The sequence below is a fragment of the Motacilla alba genome, chromosome 9 (assembly GCF_015832195.1).
Source record: "Motacilla alba alba isolate MOTALB_02 chromosome 9, Motacilla_alba_V1.0_pri, whole genome shotgun sequence".
In the NCBI taxonomy this organism is placed as follows: Eukaryota; Metazoa; Chordata; class Aves; order Passeriformes; family Motacillidae; genus Motacilla; species Motacilla alba.
The window spans coordinates 22,199,955-22,223,375 of record NC_052024.1 but is presented as its reverse complement, the minus strand read 5'-3'; the positions used below and the strand labels follow the sequence as shown (position 1 = coordinate 22,223,375).

The window sequence follows — 23,421 nt, the reverse complement described above, 5'->3', positions numbered from 1 at the left end:
AGTCCTGAATGATATGGGTCAGGCAAAGAGCAAAGCCAGGACTCTGAATTTTAGGGAACAAAGCTCCAGCTCTTCAGGGAATGAGCCAACAGAACCCCCTGGAAATCTGCCCTCAGGTACAAGGGCCCAGAACAAAGCTGACAACATAAACCCAGAGCACAACAAACTCAAGAGGGAGAGTTGCACCTGAGGCGGTTTTTGAAGAGTTTCTCCCCTTGCTCTGCCTGTCTCTGCAGCTGGAGCTCTCTCTCCTGGAGCTGCTGCTGCCTCAGGAGCTGCCCTCTCAGCCTCTGCTGGTGCAGGGACTCCTGCTGCTGCCTCAGCTGCTTGGCCTCCTCTGCTCTCTGGGCTCCAAGGTGCTGCTGCTCCAGTTGCTGCTCGTAAGCTGCTTTCTGCCTTTTTGTTGGGGTTACCTGTCACAGAAACGTGTTAGTCACAGATTAATCATCCTCTCAGTCATCAGAAACAAGCAGGGAGAAAGCTGTCCAGAGGGAAAAACAAGCTCCATGCAATTACAGCAAAGTTATTTTCAAGTTTCTGTCCCTGCTTGAAGTTAGAACATTTCTTGGAACACAGACTGGAAGTGTTGGGGTGTTTGTGGAGTACACAGGGAAGAAAGAGGAGATTGTAGGCTAAGGAAAGACATGCTTTTCCTGTAAATAATAAAAAAAGCCTCCCAACATATTACACAGTAAAAGGAGGTTTTGCTGACTGATAAGACAGCAAAAAGTTTCCATTGATTTAAGTGGTAATCTCAGGGGGAGCTGCTTTTAGCCTTAAGTGAGACACTGCACATCTTTTTATACTCAGCAATAACTTGGACTAACTCCAGCTTCAGAGCTTAACCCATTGCTGTTCTGACCCTCTTCAGCTCTTCAGCACCAGCTCTTCATAACACCAGAGTGACACAATTAATCTACCAGGACAGAAAGTGTTTACAAAGCCTACAGTGGGACCAGTGAAATACATTTTCCACTGCAGATCCAATCTAGGATGTAAATCCAGGATTTGCTGGTTTTATTTAGAGCTGCACTCTGACTTCCCCTGGCTATTTTAGTCATGTTTGTCTGGCAGTTAAAATTCCCTGTCAAACAACAGTGAGCATGAGCTGGCAGTGTGTTTGCAGAAGGCAGGTACCTCTGACAAGGAAACACTCTGCAATTTGCTGAGATGCATCAAGTTACCAGACCAGAGCAGTTCTCCATCCCAGCCTCCCTGTCACCTGCTGAGTTCTCCATCAGCTACCACGGGCCTCAGGTTTAAAGTGGGAGACAGGATCCAGTCTGCTGCTCTTTTTTTTTTCCATCTGCTGCTTTTTATCAGCAGAATTAATGTTCATTAAGATCTGGCCAGCACTGCAGTACAAGTGTGCTCAAGATGAGCCTGAATCCTATTGCATCCAAGTGCTTTGAATCCCAAATTTTCTATAAACGTGACAGTAATTTTATCTAAAACCAGCAAGTGCTCTGAATCCCAAAGTCTCTATAAAAACTTTATTTTGCCTAGAAATAGGTGACTGCAATGCAAGGCCAGCACTGAAAAGAGAAGCCTCCACCGAAACAGCAGATTTAATCAATTAGAAATGAGCTCCCTACCTCTGACTGCAGGTGATCACCCAACATGTTGGTTTCTTCTTCCTTTTGTTCCTGCTTTTTCCATTCGTGCTCTTCTGGGGCTTGGTCCTGCTCCTCCTCCAGGTGCTCAGGCTGCCCTGCCTGCTCCATTTCTTCCTCCTCAAGCTCTTTTTTGCGTTCTTCTTCCATCTGCTCTGCCCGTTGCTCCTCATCCTCCCCAGCTTCCTGCTGCTCCTGGATGTTCAGCTCCTTGGCATTCTGGCCCTCATGAGCCCTTCCCTGCACGTGGAAAGGCTCAGCCCTGTCCTGCTCCTGGCTCTTTATTTCTTCTCTCTCCCTTGGCTTCTCATTCTGCAAAACAGACACAGGATTATGTGTGTACAACACATTTATGGATTTCAGTTTCAAGAGAGCCAAGGACAGGCTCAGATCCTTTATGCCAGCCCAGAGCTGTTGTCAGGAGGGCCAAATGCCCGCTTTGGAACGAGCTCCTCCTGCCAAATGGGGTCATTACCTGGTTTGTGGCTGTACAGCTACACAAGGTGTTGTACAGTTCTACCACAGAGTAAGTTAAGCCTCATTTTAGTTGAAAAATGAAAAACTCTTACAATTCTACAAAGCCAGCTTTGTGTTTTAGAGACACAGTTTACTGCTGGCTTTGGCAGAACTGGGTTCATGGCTGGACTCAAAGATCTTAAAAGTTATTTTCCAAACTAAATGATTCCATGACTTTTATTTCTTGTAGGTTCTGCCGGCCAGAAATTCTTTTAAAACAAAATCACAACTGTTTTTTCTTAACTTCTTCATTTACTTCTACATTTACTTCTAGATTACACGTTTGCTGCTTGAACCTTGGTGTGCCAATTTTAAATTCACCAGTGGGCCACTGGAACCTCATAAAATAAAAATTTCTTCGGAATTTCTAAAAGCTTTCTGTAACACTTGAGACAGCTAAAATTTTAGATTTCTTATTTTAAAAATTAGATTTTGAGCAACTTCTTAAAGCAGCTGGCCTGGACTAATCAGGTGAGAAAAGATCATCATGAATAGATTTCCTTACCACTGCACAATTTAACCATTCCTCACCGCTTTCCTCCAGCAGTGACAAAGGTGCACAGTAAAAAACACTCTCCTAAGAGACATTCAGCACATTCTGCTGGATCAGAGCCATTGCTGGGCTGTCTGGAGCCCTTTACCTGCTGCTGCTGCTCAGCCCCAGCTCCGGGGGGCTCCGGGGGGCGGCTCTGGGGGGACGGGCCCCGCACCTCGGGCTGCTGCTCATTCCCTCCTTCCACCTTCTCCACATCCTGGAAACTTGGGATTTTTTTGAGCGTGTCCTTCAGCTGTTTGTACTCTTCCACCTGAGTCTAAAACCAACATGTTAATTATAGTGTGTCCAAATTAATTTCTTAATCAAATGTTGTCACCTTGGAGTTGCTGGCGGGACACGTGGTAGAAAACTTGATTTTCCACGGAGGAGAAGGGATGGGAGCTTTTAAAATATAATTTTTTCCTCCAAATATTGGATGACACTGATCCATCAGGATCATTTCAAAGTGCACATGCATACCAAAGTGTATTAAAAACATCTCTGTGGGACAAAGAAGAGGAGTTGTTTTATTCATGCCAAGCAGAAGTAGTGTCAGAAGAGGATGATGAAGCTTTCCTGGCAGACTGAAGTGAGGGAAGTTGAGAGCACCACAACTTCTCCTTTGCTGGTAGAAAGAAGTACAGCTCTTTCAGAAACAGAAGTTTTAAAGTACATCTAAAAGTCGTGAAAATGCCAAGTGCTCAACATTTAGACAGGTGTTAGACAAGACAACAGCCGACATACGGAACTGAGGCAAAGAAAGTCACAGTGGTGAAGAGCAAGGGAAAAGCAGAAGGGAAAAAAGAAAAGTAGAAGGAAAATGTAAATTTCTAAAGGCTTCCTGAAATACAACAGTAAAATGTTGGAATTTGATTTGCTGTTTAACTTTGGACAGGATCAGGAAGCTTTAATGAAAATCCAGCAAGGTTGGTACCCCAATCCCTGGCTCTGCAGTAAGATTTCCAATTAAAGAGGATTTTTTGGGGTGGGCAGGGTGTATAAAAGCTGACCAGCTGCACACACAACAGGTGCTACACCAGTTTCCCTGCTGCTCCAGGGGAGGTGTGGGTGTGTTTAAGAACCTCCACAAGCCTATGGACCCCTAAAACAGAATGGCCTAAAGGGACAGCAGAGTGCACAGTGATTACCCTGTCAGTCCAGGGGGATGCTTCTGCTCCCTGATGAACTGCTGGAGAGGACAAACTTCAGAGGGAAAAGGAGCATTTACTGGGAATAAAACTAATACTCAGGTCTCTGACTTTTTTGTCTCCTCTTGGAGACCATGAACACACTGGGATATGTTGGAATGAGTCCAGAGGAGGCCGTGGAGAAGATCCAAAGGTTGGAGCCCCTCTGCTCTGGAGCCAGGCTGGGAGAGCTGGGGATGCTCACCCAGAGAAGGGAGGGCTCAGAGCCCCTTGCAGGGCCTAAAGGGGCTCCAGGAGAGCTGGAGAGGGACTGGGGACAAGGGATGGAGGGACAGGACAAGGGGCCTTAAGCAGAAGGAGGGAAGCTTTAGATTTGATATTAAGAAAAAATTCTTTACTGTAAGGATGGTGAGGTCCTGGCACAGGCTGCCCAGAGAGGTTGTGGACTCCCCATCCCTGGAAGTGTCCAAGGCCAGGTTGGACAGGGCTGGGAGCAGCCTGGGACAGTGGAAGGTGTCCCTGCCCGTGGCAGGGGGTGGAATTAGATGAGCTTTAAGGTCCCTTCCAACCCAAACCATTCAATGGCATTTGAACAGTGCCCATCCAGGTCAGAATTCAAGTACTCCACTGCAGAGTCACTAAACTGAACACTCTGAGTCAAGGCCACAGCTTAAAAGGTGCTGACACTGGCAGAAAACAGGGTTTATTAAAATACATAATTTATCTGCCTGGCTGGGAAAAAGCACGAAGACCAAAATGCTTTAAAGGTTCGGGTTAGTGCAGTATTGACTACTGGTGTTCACCTAGAAACAGAGGGATCCTTTCTGGAGCTGGGAAAGAATCCCTTGGGGACTTTGCAGCTGGTTTGCAGGAGAAACCACACAGAAGTGTGGAATACCCTCTGCTCTCAAGGCATGTGCAAGACCCTTCCCTGGAGGGTCCCCACAGGATAAATGTCACAGCCTGGCTGCAGACAGAGAGGCTTTGTGTGACACAAATTAGAAGCTTTCTACTTAAAGAACTGCATCAAAGCCAGCAGAGTAGGGAGCTTCCCTTTGGGCTTGGTGAACCTCCACATGGCCTTGTGGAATTTCAGATGTTATCAGCACACACCACACAGCAAACGTGGCCAGTGGGAGAAGAGCTCAAAATTAGCAGCCAGTGTGGGCTGGTACTGCAGATTATGATTCTTCAGATATTCAGTCTATGAGGGACCTTCCTGATCTTTCCCTGGCTTTTGAGTATCTTACACATATTGACAGGCACAACAAGCAGAACGGAGAAAAAAAAAAATTCAATGCTTCTAATGCTGCTAACGATTTTGTGGACTGTGAAAATGCCTAAATGAAGAAAATCAGTCAGGAATAAAAATAACTTCACACTGCCTCATTGCCTTTCCCTGTGATCTTTCACCAAAAGTCTTCCTCTGCTCCAACATCACTCCCACTTCCAGATTCCCTGTGGCCTCCACAGCTTGTACTGGCACAGCTGACTGAGCCTGCAACAGTTTGTGCTTCATGGATAGTTCACTTGAAAATGACATTTAAGGAACTTAATGCTGCTGGTTCTTCTAAAAACTAATCTGAGCTGCACCTGGAGTTGTCATACCTCCATACACATCTCCATCTATGCTCTGCTGCTGCTGCACTGATGAGCACTGCCCAGAGCAGCTGTGGCTGCCCCTGGATTCCCTGAAATGTCCAAGGCCAGGATGGACACTGGGGCTTGGAGCACCCTGGGATGGTGGAAGCTGTCACCATGGCAGGGGTAGCACTGGATGAGCTTTCTCCAGACCACTCTGGAACTCCATGAAAGCCTCACAACCTCCCCAGCCACAGAGAAGAAGAGATTTTACACCAGCACCCAGGTCTAGGAGATAAATGTGAAGGTCAGAGTGCAGGGTGCTCACAGCAGTTCCATCAGAGAGGACAGAGACAGAAAGGCACTGACAGCCCCCAGGGAAGCAGAGACTCTTTTGCCAGGACCACATGCACTGCTGGGCTGGCCCACAGCCTGCTCTGTCCCCTGAGCCCTCTGGGGAGCAGCCCCTCCGTGCCATGCACTCCTGGGTCCCCATGCCAGAGGCACATGCAGCACCCTGCAGCCAGGAGAGGTTTGGAGACAGATTTGGGAAGCTGAGAGCCAGCAGCAGCTGCTTTCCTTCTGACCTGAGCAGCAGCTAGTGCACTCTTGTGGTCTTCCAATGTCACCACAAGCTCGTTGTGCTGGGACAGTAAGTTCTTATGCTGTTGCTACATAAAAAGAAGAACATCACACATTTCACATAAAGTTCATTCTAAAGATCAGTTAGGGGGGGTTGGAACTAGGAAGATAATTCAATTTATTTTGAAAAGAAAATCCTTAGCTGGAATTTATTTATTTCACATGGAATGCATATTAAACAGGAAGAGGAAGCAAGCACACCAGGGAAGGCAATTTGGAGGCCAGGATTTGCGTAACTAAAATAAAATTAAAAGTAGGGGTAGATGTTGATGAACATTTAAAAAACAAAGCAGAGATGGAAAACATTAGGCACTGAGTTTTGCCAAAACCCAATTTTTAACTTGTAAAACCAAATTCTGATTTCTATACTAAATACTTCTCCTTTTATTTTTTTATGGCCATATACCTAAAGTGCAGGTGGCCAAAGAGGAATCCAGTCCAGCCTATTCCTCTCCTTTTTCCCACATAACAGAAACTAAGAATCTACAGCACAGCCTGTTATGGGCTTGGGAAAACTTGGGAAAATTTTTTCCTCATGATCTTGAAAGTTCTCCTCAGAGCAAGGCCTACCTTGACATCCTGCAGCTGGGTGTGAATGTCTTGGTGAGCTTTTCTCAGCTGCCTGTTCTCCTCCCGTAAGTTATACAGGGATTCTGTTGAAAAGAAATCAGAAGAAATACAGAGTTGAAACCTAGCTGGATTTGTAACACCAAGCTAAGCACTAAAATTAAGACCATAACACAATCTACATAAAATCCCACACGAGTGCTGTAGTAAAAATTAGGTAGAATAATTGTACGGTTTGTTTTTCTTCTCTCCCCAGCCCTATTAAAAGCTTTCCATTTTCAAGCAGAAAATCATAACATTTGGTGAAATATTCTATCAGTGCACCCAGCCTGCACCTGGAATTCTGCATCACTGCTCCTGCGGGGTGCTGCAGATGGCAAAATTCCCCCTGGAAATCTGAATCCTGGAAAGGCAGAGAAGAAGGCACCCTCCCCTCTTTCCCCACATCACACCTGGTGAGTGAGAGCTTTCTGTCACAGGACCCAGCTATTCCTTTGGAAGGGATGCCCAGATGGCTCCAAAAGCTTCTGGGATCGGGGACAGAGGCTTCTATTCCCACTTTCTACATGATGACACGAAGCCAACAACCAACCTCTGCCTGCAGTGCAGACAAACAGCTCCAGAACCAGCCCCTGTGTTAGGGACAGGCAGCAGAGAAAGCTCTGATGGACACAGCCCCATCCTTTTGCTACGTGGAACTGTGTAATCAGAATGGAAGAGGCCTGAAAACTGCCCAGAATCTCCAACAGGAAACTGGATGCCAAGAGTGAAAACTAATCACCCAAGTGTACAGGTGCAGCGTGCTCCAGAGGGGCTGGCACATACAGGGAAAAAGGAGGTATAAAATGTAAATAAAGTCACTTCAGATAGAGGCACAATTACATCTCTGCTAGCAGTGGCAAATATTCTTAGACTAACTTTCAGTTACAAACAAGTTACAAACCTTTTTCCCCAGGTTAATACCAGTCTTAGAATTAAAAATTAAAGACTGACTCAACAACCTCTGACACTGGACAGGCTTTGAAGTGCTGGGCTTTTTGCTATTTCTGTGACCCAGACAGAAACACAGAGCACGTATGAACAGATTTCAGAGAGAGGCCTCAGAAAATCATCAATAAAATGGAACTTGCCAGGATGCACAAATGACCTGTGAGTGAGAACAGAGAAAATGTCTCTCTCACACCACACAAAGCCAAACACCCAATTTAATGTGGGCAGCCAGACACAGGTTAAATTTACCCTTCAGCTTGGAGATCTCCTGCTCCTTTTCCTGCTGCAGCTGTAGGTATCTCTCCTTGTGATCACTGAATGTCCTGCTAAACTCCTCTCCCTGTTTTCGGTGATCTTCCTCAAGGTCAGCGTGCTGTTTCTTCAGCTCTTCGTGTTGACTCTGCAAATACCAAGTTGGGACACTGCAACAGCTCTGTATCTGCAGATCTGGCTAATATTGTCTTTGGCAATTTGTTTAGTAAGTGCAGATGAATAGGAGGCATTCATAACAGGAAGGTTATTATTCAAAGCATGCACATTGCAGCTCCTTCCAAACACAAAATGATCTCTGTGATGAGCAGGCTCCTCTTCCAGGGCTGTGTCACCTCACCCCAGAGCTGCACTGTCCCCCTGGGAGCTGCTGAACGTGTCTCAGAAAATCCCTACATGCCAAACTACATGAGGGCTGATAAGTCAGCCTTCCCTACAAGTAATTGCATCTGATAAGATTGAATTACCCACTGGAGAGCCTGACTAGGAAAATCTGCAGGAAACCATCTTTTAACAGTCGGAGGAAGGCACTGTCCACACCCTGGCACTCTGCAGTGATGCCAGAAGCCAGCAGGCTGTGTCCCCCCAGCATAACCACTTGCACAGGTGCTCTGCTGTCCCAGTCACCCACCTTCAGCATCTGGTGCTGCACACTCAGGGCACTGTATCTGCTGTTGGAGTCTTGCTGGAAAACAAAAGCACTCGTGTGAAACCCCCTGACATCCCCTGAGCTTTGCACACACAGCTTTTGTCACCAGCCAAGGGATGCAGCTCCCCAGGACACATCCATCTCTGCCCTGGCTTTGGAGCTCCCAGGACACAAATCCATCTCTCCCCTGGCTTTGGAGCTCCCAGGACACAAATCCATCTCTCCCCTGGCTTTGGAGCTCCTCAGGACAAAAATCCATCTCTGCCCTGGCTTTGGAACTCCCAGGACACAAATCCATCTCTGCCCTGGCTTTGGAGCAGAGCAAGCTCCCACACTCTGCACCTACTGCAGCAACAACCTATTTTAACTCCTGCTCCTCAACTCCCAAACTGCTCCCCAGTTTCAACATGAAATAGCCATAAAATCCTAATTTACTTGCTTTATAAAGAGTTCTTTACAGGTTTCTGGGTCCTCTGCCAGACAGAGCTTTCCTTCTGGCACTTGGTATATAAAACAAAGTTTCTTGATGTCTTTATGCTTTCCAGTTCAAAGCCCATGTGTTAGAAAGCTGTCACTGTTATTTTCCCTGGGGGCTAAGCTACAAAAAGATTTCTAACACCTTCTTACTCCCCTTTCCCCTTAAATAAAACAAAATAACGTTTGAACTACCCTAACATAAACAGGGGATTATTTTCTAAATTAATTTTCTGGAGAGGTATTAGTATCTCCCACTATAGCTCAAATAATTAGGAATTGGAGAGCACTTATGAATGCAGAGTAGAACTGGGATAAGTGAGAGCTCTTTCAATTAGTATTTTGCAAGATCTCTTCCTTTGAACAGTCATAATTGCAATGTATTTCCTTTTCCTTGCAACTCAAATAGCATCAGCTATTAAAAACTTATACTAGGAATGATGACTTACCCTTCCTTTATTTAGTGTTTCCTGTGCTTCTAGTTTATAAACAAGAAAATCTGCAACATAAAAGGGAAAGTAATGATGAAAAAAAACCACCAAGAAGATGAGAATCTCTGCTTGAATAACTCGACTGTTAAGTACATAAATTCTTTTCAAGAGCTGAATATTCATGCAGGAACAATTTTCAAAGGATCTTAAAAAGAAAAATAAAAAGAAAAACAACCTATAGAGAATTTGAAAAAATGCACAAATTCTTAAAATGCACGAACTTAAAAAAGTTTCATAAAACATTTTCAGCTAAAGTTTTCCTACCATAGTGAGAGATGCAGAGTTCAGGCTCAAATCTACAGATGGGTAATTAGATCTGACACATGAACTCTCCCAGCAGAGGCCCAAGAGCATCATTCAAAAGGAAAAAGGCATTTATGAACAATAAACATTTTATTCTTGGAAATAAGAAAACATTTCCTCATTTATTTCTTGACCTCTCTCTGTTTCCAGGGTTTGAAAAGGTGCCTCCCCCTCGGGTAGCAGCGGGACCATTCTACGCTAGATGGCACCAGAAACCCACCGAGACCTGCACAGTGAGAATCATCTCTCACTCCCTGTCAGCTCTGCTAAAGTCATATTTTTAATTCAGCAGCTGAGTCCTCAGTTTTAGGAAGAGCAGAGGCTCTGCCCTGAAAACAGCAGTGAATTTAGAGGCTGAGGAAACTCAGAGGCTTGAATCCTGCTGAACTTCCACAGAGGGCACACAGAGGTGTAAGAAATGCAATTTGCATTTGCCTCACCCACACCTAGAATTCAGTTTTAATCAGGAAAAGGTGTATAAGCATGTGCTCACCCTAAAGCACGTGTAATAGCACTCATTCCAAGTTTACTTCCCAGTTGATGGAACGCAGGAAAAGATCCCATGGTTTTGGTACAAGTTTTGAATTTTTGGCACGCCAGGACAGGATTTACACGTGCCCATACCCCACATACATGTTGGGTTTTTATGTACATGGATACAAACGTTTTCTCTGTGTTTATTACTTCATATTGCAGTCAGCTGTAAATAGTATTAAAGAGATGATTGCTTTTAAAAAGATCTGATTAAAAAAGATTAAGTAAAAAAGAGCTACTAGAAAGAGCAGCACAGCTCTGCCAAGTGGATCCTAATATATTGCTTATATATTACCCAACTGATTTAAAATTGAAGAAAAACCATTTGAAATTACTTTCTGCTATAACCAAGTTAAATATCAAAGTGAAAAGTACATTTTTACCTTCCTTTGCTTTCTTATGTTCCAGCCTTTCCTTTTGCAGTGACTTTTCTAATCTTGACCGGTGCTCATACACAACTGAAAAGAGAAATTTTGTTCACAACTCATTTCAAAAATAACATACAAAAACCTCACCATCCACCCCAACACACCCAGGGAGTGTTGGCACAGAATGCAGCGGGGAAATACAAGTGGAATGAGGTCACGGCATAAAGGGCTGTTTGTAACCCTTGTGACAGTAACTTTTTCCCTTTCTGCACCCTTTATCGATCCCAAATCCTGGGTTATTTGCATTGCCAACACAGAATGTGATAACCAGGTGAGGGATTTGTTTGTGGAGGCAGCCAGCTGTGGTGGAGCTACCAAAGCCTCTTTGCTTCTCAGGAATGCAGGGACATTTTCCACGTTTCCATCCTCCCCTGCCTTGTTTGCACAGAGACAAGGAAATAAGACAGGGCAGCTCTGCTGCCAGAGGAATTCCTGGCAGCACACACAGTGTCACAAGGAGGGAAGGGAGATGCCCGGGGGCAGGACAGCTCCAGGAGGTGCAGCAGGGCACTGCTGCCTAAGCTGAGGCAGGGGGAAACCTGGGAGCCACCCTAAATTCTTCCAAAAACTGGGAATACAGTATTCCTCTGCACTGCCTCCCCGCAAAAATGACTCCCAAGGACTGTCCAAAGCTGCCCATGCTTGCTTTGCAGACACCATCCCAAAACGGGGTTTACATTCATGACTTTGTTTCTTGTATTCAGGTGTGTTTAGGACATCCAATGTCCTCTGGCACCAAGTTCCCCATCTGGCTGCCCGTAAAGCAGGATTTCATTCAGGCTGTGCTTTGGACAAGGAGTTTGGGATGTGGCACATCAGTCCCTATTTACCCTTTCCTCACCTCTCATTATCTGAAACAGTCAAGTTTGCAGCAAAGATAGCAATTAAAACTCCTGGAAATGTACAATTCCATGTGTTTAAGCTTAGTTTAACACAAGCATCTTTCACTGCCCAAATTACAGTCTTCATTCTTTTAATGAGTTATTATTTTGCAGTAAAACAATGAGTGATTTTTCCATCAAAACCAGGAAACTCATTTTCTGAGAATAAACCATTGATGAATGCAAGCCTTCAGCAAGAAGCATCAAATAAAGATTTGTATCTTTGGCAGCTACAGAAAACTCCTCTTGCACCTTAAAACGTGTTCTTAATTCCACCAAGGTGCATTCTGCAGCCTTATCTGTAAGTGTTTATGTTTTAGCTCTGAAGCTGGATTGCTAATCAATCCCTGGCACCTATCTCCACTTTGCTCTTTATCTTCTAAAGTCAAGGGCATCAGTCAAGATGAGCCAATGTATCAACACCCTCGGGAAGGAAGCAGGCAGGAATGAATATTCAAAAAGTCACCAGCAGGCTTGGAAAAGGGAAAAAAAAACAACAAAAAGCAGCACTACACAGCAGTACAGTGATGGTTTTATTTCAGCCCTGAAGGTGGTGAATGCTGAATTATTGTGCAAAAGGAACAGTGGCAGCAGAGCAGCTCAGGAGAGCAATGAAAATCCATAATGGGCTTCCCCTCCCATGCAATCAGGGTGGAACAGGGTTTTTGGCAGACACACGAAACCACAAATGGATTTGGAGGGAACATTTTCCATTCCTGCAAGTGCACCTTCCACAGCTCCCGCTGCTGCTTTAACAAGTGTGTGTCTGTGGGGGGGAACCCTGCGCAGCAAACCCACCACAGGGGCAGGAGAAAGGGGCAGAGAAGGCAGGATTTGGGGTTTAGGGACCTCTCAGAGCTCAGAGAATCCCTGCTGAGCTCTGGGTTTCACCCTGCACCTGCAGGGTCTGAACACAGGCAGTGCAGCCTCTCCTCTACCTGCTGGAGAGGAGCTGGAGAAGTCCTAAAACAACCCCTCAGGTGACTAAAAAGGGCAAGGAAAAACCTACTCTCCCTCACCTCTGCCCTCTGAGTTCAGTTACTGATTGGCCTAGCACGTTCCCCTCTGATAAAAGTTCATAAAGTGCAATGCACTGAAGGTATTGATTAAAAATAATTATCAGCAAAGCACAGCTCCCATGTTTCCTCACTTGCTCCTTTCGGGAGTAGGTTGCAGGTCAGATTTTTAAATACATACTGGAGTTAATCTCCCATAAATTTGAATTATTTCCACCAGTTAGGAAATTAAACTTAAAACAGAGATTTCCTAGTCTTCACGTAAGGGGCTTGTTACTACAGAAGGAATTTCTCCTTCTTCACTGCCAGCCTGGATGTAAGATGTCTGAGCAAGAATCTGAAAGAAATAATACACTGAAAACCAGGTTTTATAGAAAAGTCCACCCCAGTAGGGGGTGGAACCTATATAAGGAATCTGACAAAATCCCACTGCTGGGATGCACAAATCATTTTTCCTAGGGTAAGCTTTTAATTTTGCACTGATCTTTGCACAAATAACTGAACTTTATTTCTACATTATATTTAATAGAGTGGTAAAAAAGGGGGGGAAAAGTTGTCATTTAATGGCTAATAGGCACTATTCCAAACCTGGAACTACTGCAGGTGTCAGCTTAATTGTTGAAATTACCTATAGAATGTAACCTACGCAAATGAGCAAAGACCCACAAACTCACAGAGCCCAGAAACTCAACTCTTAACCTCACAGATCAATAAAAGACCCTTCACCTTCAACAAGAAAACAGCAGAGAACATCCCAATAAAATCAAGTCCTCAAGGTTTTCCTCATAAAGAAAAGGAAGTGAGGGAGAAGGGAGGTGTGGAATGCCCTGCATGTTCCCAGATTGCACCACTTCCACCAGTGCCGAGCGTTAATTACAACACAGGAGTCAGGGAGGTGATGAAATTGAGATTATTTAACAGTCAAGGTTCCTTCTCTTATCTTTGCTCTACCCCTCTGAGCAATGAAGCTGTTACTCAGCAAAATAAGCCATTATTATACATTTAAAAGAAAGCATTTCCTTGTTTACATTATCAGCAATTTTGTGACCGTGTTATTTTAATCATTTGGTCTGTCAGAAGGATTATCCAGAGTCTAAAATGCCACAGCTTCCTGGAAAATTAAGATTACACTGGGATTTAAATATCAATGATACAAGAAATTTAACTAATTTCAACATGAGTGCTTGTTACACAATTCTGAAATGTTTCTCTGAGCTTACAGTAGTATCTTTCACTTAAAACCAGCAGATTTCAGTAGTCTTGGCAACAATCAGTGTTGTTTTCCCTCACACTGTGGCAGAGTTGAACTGAACCAGCAGCATGGGGTAAAGCACCCTGGCACCTCTCTGGTGACACTGTGAAGGTCTGCAGAACACAGACTCGCTATAAAAATGGTTAGTTCCCCATTCTTGTCCCTGCAAATAGAAGCATTTAAAATGTGAACCCATGGAAAAAGCTTTTCTGCTGAGAGTAAAGCATCTCCACGAGTCAAAGAGGAACCCCTTCAATATGGGTTGTAGGATAAATTCTCTAATCCAATAATTAAATTATTAAAATAATTAATAATTAAAATTTTGACCTCAGATGACATTTCATGACAACTCTGACACATTTCATGCTGGGAGGAGATATTACTAATAAAACAAGACCTGCTCCCCAAGATTCCAGCCCTGTGTTTCAATCAGTGAATCTGCTTTCAAACAAGATCCACTGATTTCACTACTGATAATCTTATCAGGAACAGCTTATCAAACTGCAGCAGCAGGATTCCCCACCATGGTACAAGCCATGCTGGCCTCAGTATCACAGTCTGAGCTCCATCTATTTCACAGACTCAACTGAGGGTTTAGCAATAAATGGATATTCCAGTGACACTGCAAATATCTTGGGGAAAATGGAAGTATTCCCACAATGAAGACTAGGAAATCTCTGTTTTAAGTACAGAGCAAGAAAACAACATTACCAAAAAAAAATTTATTTATCATAGAATGGTTTGGCTTGGAAGGAACCTTAAAAGCTCAGCTTGTTCCACCCTCCAGCCATGGGCAGGGACACCTTCACTTCCACTAGACCAGGCTGCTCCAAGCCATAATATTTACAATATATTGAACAACATATTATAGAAACATAATACATAAACAACTTGATATATAAATTTATTCATTTATGTCCTTGAAGTTTTCTGGTTTGAATTGCTACAAAAAAAAAAGGACAGAAATAGAGACCAGGGTAAGGTGAAACTAATTGTGTGTGAGGCTTCACTGTGGAACATCCAGGCAGGGATGGACTGCTCTCATTTTGCTCTCTGCAAACCACAGCTGGCACTGTGTGGACAATGAGAATTACCTTGACTTCCAAACAAACTCCCACACTTTGCAATTTACTCACAAGATCAAGTAATGGCTTTGTCTAATTACAACCAGTCACGTCAAATTCCTCCTGGAAAACCACACCACGCATTGGCAGTTAGTTGTGCTCTTAAAAATGACTCCTGCTTTGACTGAATTCCCCAATCATTTATTTTGTTCAGTGTAGGAGTAATTTGAAAAGTTTGTATTTAATATCAGGATCTTTACATTCAGGGGATTTTTAAGAGAAAGCAGAACATGTGCTTTTAAAGATCCTGCACCAAAAATGAGCTATCAATTAAAATAAACCTATTCCTCTGACTCACTCAGTATTCCAGGATGAAGTTCCAACAAGCAATTCTAGTTTTGCCTTCCCTACAGTTCTGAAAAATGGGAAATGCTGGAGAATTTGGCACATTAATGCACCCCAGAAACACACACTTGTTCTTCTGAGGGATCATTGTGGCCTTTATTCAATTGCAAGGATGACAGGAAAATTAATTTTTAAACTGGAGCAAATATCTACATTTAATAGAATCCTTTTACTGCAGCCTGCCTCACACACTGCCTTTCTTAGAAGTCAATAACACCTCTAGGAAAAAACACACGTAAGGTAAGTTGGGACAGCAGGAAGGAATTCTCATGTTCAAAGAGTAAGCTGTAATAGCTGCTGCTAAAAATAAGCTGGAGAAGGGGTATTAAATGTGATTAAATATTTAATCCCTCACAGATAGGCTTCAAACCTAACTTTTATCAGGAAGGAGATCATGTTTCCAGAAATGATTTCCAGTGCACTCCACAAAAGGTTTCTTCCAACCCTTGGTACCACGGGTGGGATCAGCTTTGCTGTTTTCTATACACCACTAGATGATAAAGCATTTGGTTTTACTTGGATTGATGATAAATGCAAATAGTTCAAACAAAACCTGTGTAGTGATTTTAGACTAAAATTAGCAGAAAAACACATAAACATTGATAAAAGCTGCAGAGGCAACAGTTTTCTTCTCACATCATCTCTGCATCTCTGGGTCTGCTCAACCCTCAGCTCCAGGAAACAAGGGCCTGTTCTTTCTCTCAAAAAGTCTTTTACACTTTTTTCAATTTCATGAATGTTTAGTGATTGTATCTACATGGTGTCAGGATACACATAAATATCTGTATTCAGGAATTAGTAAAAAATACAGCATGAAGAATACAGCAATCTATAGATGCACAAACTGCATCCAGAAATCAAGGGTTTGAGTTAGTGATTCATTTTTTTGACTGAAAATGGCTTAGTTGAGTGTGGTAGTGTGGATAGGAGCAGGCTCCTTATTCTGCCCTCTAGGAGCTCAGGCAGGCCATCCTTCTCTCATCAGGTCTGTAATTGAGCCCTGGAAATGACTGCCAAACTCTGCGATCTGAGTCACCTCAGGAAAATAAGATAGCAGCTAATTTCAGATACTTTTGGGGAGGGGGAAAATGCAGAGGACAAGGTGGAGCAATTGCAGTTTCTTGTACTGATTAATTAAAAAGACATAGTAGAAAAATCTCAGGAGGTTTGGGCTAAGTGACTACAAAAAGATCAGAAGTGCATCCAGCTCACAAGACCCTTCCTTAAACAAGGACAGCATCTGAACAGGTTGAATTCCTCAAGAGCTCACCTCAGGCTCTGACATGACTAGAAATTCACACCCCTGAATCCTGAGAATCCCAAGAAAAATCACCCAACAAAGGATTCAGCTTTAATTACTTGTTCTGTAGAGCTCATTTTTTCCAGTAATCTGATTTATTTAGCTTTCATTACCATCAAACCTCAAAGCAGCACCTGACTTTCAGCAGGGCAGATTAAATGACTTTTTCCCTGCAAGGATCCCATTCCAAAAGGAGCAAAGTGAACTCTGTTAGCCACAAATTGCTGGCAATATCCTCAGCAGCACATCAGAGATGCTATAATGGGCACTCGCATCTCTGAGAGGGTGGAAACCTTACTCATAAGTTCCCCACCCAAACTCACAAGCTGACAAGCAAACAGCCAGCCCAGTGAGACAATGTGCTTGGAACATCATTTGTAAGGCTCAGCAATTCAGTCTGGCAGGAATTTGAGTGTCCAAGAAGCCAGAATGCAAACTCACCACCATCAACCCATCCTGCCTCCCTCCTGCTCAGCTCCACCACTGACAAGCTTTAGGAGGCTTAAATCACCACCAGTCACAAATATTTGGATGTATTTTGCATCACGTTGGCTACCGGGTCTTGTGTCAAACTGGGGAGGGGGAACACCAAAGCCCAGGGAATAAACCCACCCCATTACCTCATTCTGCTCAAAATTCCTGCAGGATGCCCTGTGATCCTCAGCCAGGCTGCTGCAGCTCTGGTAGAAATTTATCCTGCAACTGGTGCGTCCACAAGGAAAGGGCACTTGGGCATGGGTTACACATAAATACGGGCACGTGCTCAATTTATCTTTCAAGTCAGAATTCAGCTGCTGGACATGGAAATTCTGCTCTGGACCTGGAAACAAACTTCCCTGAGTTCACTGATCTGAACAGAGCTCCAGCACCTTTTCTGTACTTGGGTTACCAGTAAAAGCTGGATCATTCCAGATAAGCCAAAATCTTGAGGGTGAGCTGCAAAACAGACACATCTCTATCTAGTTTATACATATATGTACATGCAAATGCATATATATATAAATATACATTACACCACATACCTCTTCCATACTAAAATTCTGCACCATTTCAAGTATTTAATGTTTTTTAAGTATTTAGAATATTAAATATCAATTGAAAATGTGAATGGAGGTAAAAAAAACGGAGCCAGGTGCTCAGAGGAGGTTACAAAGCAAAGCTTTCCATTTCAGGAAGCCAGGCAGCAGAATTTGGGATGCTGCACTTGCCACTTCAGGGGAAGTACATACAGAACCATCCACTCCTCTTACAGTGCTACCAGGGATCTCTGAGGCAGCAAGAAAACACTACCAAAGTGCTGCAGTGGCATGTGCAGCCTGAAAGTCACAGGAGTGACAGGAATTCAGGATTCTGTTATTAGGAAGAACATCCAAACGCACAGGAGCTGCAGCTCTACTTGTCTGATGCACGTGAAAAATAAGCCATTAAAAGCAGTGCTGGTTCTTCCCAGCCCTGCCAACTCAAGGTACAAGTTTAAGGCACTGTAAAAAAAGGGATGTAATAGTGAAGTACACCCAGAACTGTGTGATGTCAGAGCAGCTTTGGCATCTGTGCAGTCTGCACGCAGATGTGATAAATATTAACCACTAAGGTGACACAGAACTGTGATCTGCAGGGCATTGTGCCATTCCACACTCATAAAGCTACCATAGGTCTGACCAACCCCCAGCAGGTCACCCCCTCAGGGAGCCTTCTTTTAGGACAACAGGCACAGAGCAATCCACTTTTGCTTTACAGCCATTGCTTTCTAGCACTGCATCAGAAACCTTTGAGGAAATCCACACCTTGGCCACAGCAGGGAAAACTCTCAAGCCCAGAGTCCCTGCTGGGCTGGCTGCCAGGATCACAGGACACTCTCAGGCTGCACAGAGATTGCACAAAGCCATCAGACTGACAGGAAGAGCAGAAAAAAATTAAGGTAGTAAGAGGCACTAACTGTAGGGTGTTATTAGGATTAAGGATTAAAACAGATTAACCAGATTAAAATAGTACACAAGGGGTTACTTAACACCCAGAGGATGAGAAGACAGAAGCTGCAAGGGGTAAAAAGATGTCTGTAGATACTTTCAATCCTGCAGCAGTCACAGGTACATCAGGCTCACCTGCAGCTCCCAGTGTGGTTCTGTTCTAGCAACTGAAGCCTGCTCCTGTATGGCCAACTTAGATTGACACAGTTTTAAAGGAGGCAAAAAGCATCAAGTTTTGGCTTTATCACTTTAAGAAGTACTAAGTAAGATTATCTCCATGTTTCAAATGTATATAGAGCTCAGAGAATGAGACTTTAAAATAATCAGCTTACTGGGAAGATCAGCTTCTCTACGAAAGACCTTATAGATAACAGTGACTCTAGATTTTCTCAGCAGTCAAAAAATTTTGTGTCATCTCTGAATTTTGCCCCTGGTATTCCCTTTGTGGATTACAAAAGCAGCCCTACTTTCTCTGTGCCCAGCAGAACTTTGTTAGAGAAAAATACCAAAGTTTGATATTCTTCTACGAAACCTTCTGCAATCTGATCCTCCAAAGGGGGCGAGTTTAAGATCCCAGCTTTTCTAACCCAGTCATTGTGTTTCCCAGGTCTGCCACCCTTCCCTTTGTACCCTGGGCTCATTCCAAGGGGCACAAACACTTCTCAGCAGAGTGGCTGAAGCTGGGAACACCAGGGAGAGCAGAACCCCCCAAACCCACAGCCATGGGCAGCTCTCTCCAGACCAGGTGTGTGTGTGTTAAATGATTCTGAGACTCTTCCTGCCCCATTTCCCACTGATCTGCGCATTCTGCCTTGGTGTTTTCCCACGTATTCCCAGGAGAGTGAGCCTCCTTCAGGTGTTGCTGTGTTTGAGCAAAACAAGGCAATGAAAAAGATAAAAATCTAAGACAGCTGGCTTTTCATGGAAACACAGAAAGAACAGCTCATTCAGGCACGAAGAACTGGCAAGTGCCAAAAAGAAGGTTGTTATTACCTACATTTTGGAAAAAAAACATAAAAACATGAAAAACAGTGGAGAGGACAGCAGGAAGTGAAGGGAGCTGCACTCTGAGCTGCAGCTGAGGATCTTGATTCAGATTTTGAGCAGACCAAAGGCATTCAGGTCCTGAACTGCCACTGTGTCCATAAACTCAGGAGTGTCCATGCACCTCAGGCATTTCACAAATGGACTCAAGTTTCACTCACAAGCCCTGACAGGGGAACTCCCAAGCTCCTCTGTGTGCAATCAGGAAAGCAACTGCCTTTGTAGGCTCCAGCAGTCACAACAAAACCCTACACAAAGTCAGACAACAGGTGATACTTCACTGCCCTCCAAGGGACTCACACCAGTCAGACTTCCGGGGCACAGCCAGCCTGCCACAATCCAGCCTCAGCATTCTCAAAAACACCACTTGTAGAAGCTGCCTTTTTATTTTTGTAGTTTACATTTAAACCTATAAGAGCCTCCTGATGAAATGGTTGTTCAGGAAACAGAAGTCCAAGGAATCCTTTTCTGCTCAGCTTTAAAGTTTTATCCAATCACCCAGAAGAGCTGTGAACACCAAGAAATCAATCCCTGTGGCTGCAGCACCCTCCTTTCCTTTAACTTTGCCCTTTAACTGGTTTATTTTTAAAAGATTTCAGAGTGCTTCCATCATATTTCAGGCCCAAAAGTTACCTCTAGTCCAGGATCTACAGAGAAACTGGTTATGCTGCATGGAAAAGATAAGCTGCATTACTTTACCAATGCAATACTTTAATTTTATTGTTCTCATAAAGCAATAAACTCAAAGAATAATCTTTGGATAGCCAAGAGACGCAGTTCAGATATTCGTAGAGTGATTTTTCATTTGGTTGGTTTGTTTGGTTTTTGTTTTTTTTTTAATTTGGCAACAGAAAATTGTTGATTTAAAATCCAGCTTATTTAAAATCAAACGTTCAAAGTGCAGTCAGATACTGCACCTGCAAACTGGAATTGCTGTCAGCATTTTATGTTGCTTCCAAGTCTCTTCCCTCCTGCTGTTCCATAACAGAGAGTTAAAGAGGACAGGGTCAGGAGTGGGTTTGGTGGTGGATATCACCAGTCAGCCTGTGTCTCTCCAGGTGAGCTGGGCACAGGCTCTGAATTCTCTGTGCTCTCCTCATTAACAAACTCCTGCTGCAAAAATCCAGGTGATTGTGCAGGGGAGGCCATTGCAGAAAGACAAGGAAGAAAAGTTTATTTCCCAGATCCTCTGGAGTCCTTAGGAATACAACTTCCCTTTACTTTAGTGGGAAATGAGGCAGCTAAGGGCTGCTGCTGCATTTAGTATTTCTCTGGGCTCTCACCCTCTCTTAGGTCTAACAGCTACTTCCAGAACACAGGAAAATTTAAAGAACCATTTTTTGTTGTTACATTTTATTTTCCCTTGTATTCTGTAACTTAATTGCCAGCGATTATTTTTTTAAACAGGGTTTACTGCTACCGTATTTGGCATAGATAAATTCTCCTGCTTAATGGGCTTGATACACTGGCATGGATCCCAGAACCATGTGAGTTTATTGCACGGATCATCAAATCTATTAATGTTACCAGATCCTGCTCCATATCTCACATTCCCCATTGATACACTGAAACGAGCCAGAGAACTACAGAAAACGCAGCTCCCACGATTGCCTGCTGTTCCCATGAACATGCCTGGATAGATGGTGGTCACTCAAAATCACGTTTCAAGCATGGAAAGTTCAATCCAACAGTCCAGACCTCACATATCTGATGCAGAGAATCTCCCCTCTGTGGCAGGACAAAGTCTGTTGCACGCTCCTCTCTGGCAAAGCTGGAGCAACAGAAAAAGCCAACTTGTAAAATTTTAGCTTGAGAACAAGATGTTCCTGTGTCCTCTGTTGGCAAATGCACAGCCCAGCAAGAGTAGCCCTTTAGCCATGTGCCACACACCCCCTTCCCAGCCAAACCTTTACACCTTTCCTGCGACTCAAATGAAGGTTTCTGGCAAAGAGCTGCCTGGTATTACCTGGAAATGGCCTGAAATTGAAATGTGGTGGTGTCAGCTGGTGACTGAACACATTGAAGGAAGCAATCACTGTAAGAACCTAACAGCATAAACCCAACTCTGTGCTCCCTGCACACAAACTGTGTGCTGCCAGGCATGCTTTGATGGATGTTTCCACAGGGAAAAGGATGGCTGAGGATCACCCTGAAGTTTAGTGCTGCTGCAGCAGATCCCTCTGATTCTTCTTTCATACTATTTTGAGAGAAAAAACTTGAAAGTTGGCTCTGGGCTTTGTGCTGACCTGATAACCTTGCACTAGACAATTAGAGAGGTGCTGAGGTCTTTCACTTCCCAGACCATTGATGTTTCAGGTACATCCCTGCTGCTTTGCTTCTGATTTCTTGGCATGCAGATGTCAGACACGGACAACTTTTCATCTTCAACTATAGGACCCACATCTGCTGCATCCTTAAACCAAGATACACAAGGATCTGTATTTATGTGGCACCTTTAAGCCAAGAAATTCAAAACTTTTTCCAAAAGTAATAGAACAGCCTTACCCAAGTAACTTACTTGAACTTTACTCTTAAATCACCCTTTAAAACCACTTTATTACAATACTCCTCTCCTCCACCCTGGAGCTATTTAAGGTTTATGCTGCCCAGGAGCTGCAGACAGATGGATGCTCAACATAAAACCCTGCAAGACAAGGGGGTTTTTGTGGGGGAAGCCCACAAAAATCCCAGACTGGACAGAGTCTGCACTGCACGCCTGCCTTTCCCTTTTGTGCCAGGAATCGCCAAGTGATGTGCAGTCCTTTGGGAATAAGAGTCACTATGGGATGTGCAGGAGCGAGAGGGCATGAGAGCTCTGCAGGAATCCACAACACCTCACCTGACCTCGGCGGGGCAGGGAGACCCTACAACCCCGCAGGCTGGAGGAGAAGAAGGGGGAGAAGAAGCAAAACTTTGATAGAGGCTGGACAGCCGGAGGAGGAGGAGGGTGTTCTGCAAGCCTTGGGGAAGGGCAGCAGAGGTTCCTGCCGAGGGAGTACCTTGTAACTGAGCCGAGAGCGACTCCTGATGCTGCTGGTACTTGAGCGCCGTGGCCTCAGCCTTCCTCAGCTGGCCCTGCAGCTCGTAGTAGAGCATCGCCCCGTACAGGAACCCGAACACCACGGTCAGCAGCAGCAGCGTCTGGAAAATCCGCTTCTGTTTCCGGGAGCACATCCCGTTGCCCATGTCCCCGGCGGGGTCCCGAGGGCCCCCGCCCGTCACGGCTCAGCAGCGGGCGGGAGGCGGCGGCATCGGAGGCCCCGGGAGGAGCAGGAGGAGAAGGAGGAAGGGAAAGAGGGACGGCGGAGGCGGGGCCGGCCCAGCGTTTCAGCCCCTGGGCACGGCCGCGGCGCCCGGGGCGGTCTCTGCGGTGCGGGCAGCAGCGGGGCTCATGCCGGGGATGCTCCGCGTCCCTGCGGCCGTGTGCCGGTCCCTGCGGCCGGGGGAGGGGGCTGCGGGGAACAAAGGCAGGTCCCGGCCCCGCACTGACGTGTCCCCGCTCGGCCGCGGCTCCCCCGCTGCGGGATCCCCGAAGGAAGTCCCGCTCCGGGCGCGGCCTCATTGGGTCGGGCCGCGGGGCTCTGCCCTCCCTCCGGAGCGCATTGGGTGCCCGCCGCGTCCGTCCGCAGCGGGCCGCGCTTCCCGCCCGCCCCTCCAGCCTCCGGCTTCAGCCCCTCTGTCCCTCAGCTCTGCGTCCCCGCGTCCCCCTCAGCCCCGCATTCCCTCATCCCCGCATGGCCGCACTCCTTCA

At 45.0% G+C, this 23,421-nt stretch overlaps 1 protein-coding gene across 2 annotated transcripts in view; it reads right to left on the bottom strand.

The window, feature by feature from the left end:
* Positions 1-23,213, bottom strand: part of GOLIM4 (golgi integral membrane protein 4) — a 28,022-nt gene extending 4,809 nt beyond the window's left edge. Inside the window, exons 1-10 of one of the 2 annotated variants that reach the window (XM_038146177.1) lie at positions 22,670-23,213; positions 10,697-10,771; positions 9,435-9,484; positions 8,494-8,547; positions 7,842-7,992; positions 6,606-6,688; positions 5,981-6,064; positions 2,771-2,941; positions 1,596-1,925; positions 187-413 (exon numbers count right to left, since the gene is read on the bottom strand). In XM_038146177.1, coding sequence (XP_038002105.1) covers positions 187-413; positions 1,596-1,925; positions 2,771-2,941; positions 5,981-6,064; positions 6,606-6,688; positions 7,842-7,992; positions 8,494-8,547; positions 9,435-9,484; positions 10,697-10,771; positions 22,670-22,856 — 1,412 coding nt within the window. In that variant the 5' untranslated portion in view covers positions 22,857-23,213. The remainder of the gene's footprint in view (positions 1-186; positions 414-1,595; positions 1,926-2,770; positions 2,942-5,980; positions 6,065-6,605; positions 6,689-7,841; positions 7,993-8,493; positions 8,548-9,434; positions 9,485-10,696; positions 10,772-22,669) is intronic. The other variant, XM_038146178.1, reaches the window with a different exon arrangement.
* Between the last annotated feature and the right edge of the window lie 208 nt (positions 23,214-23,421).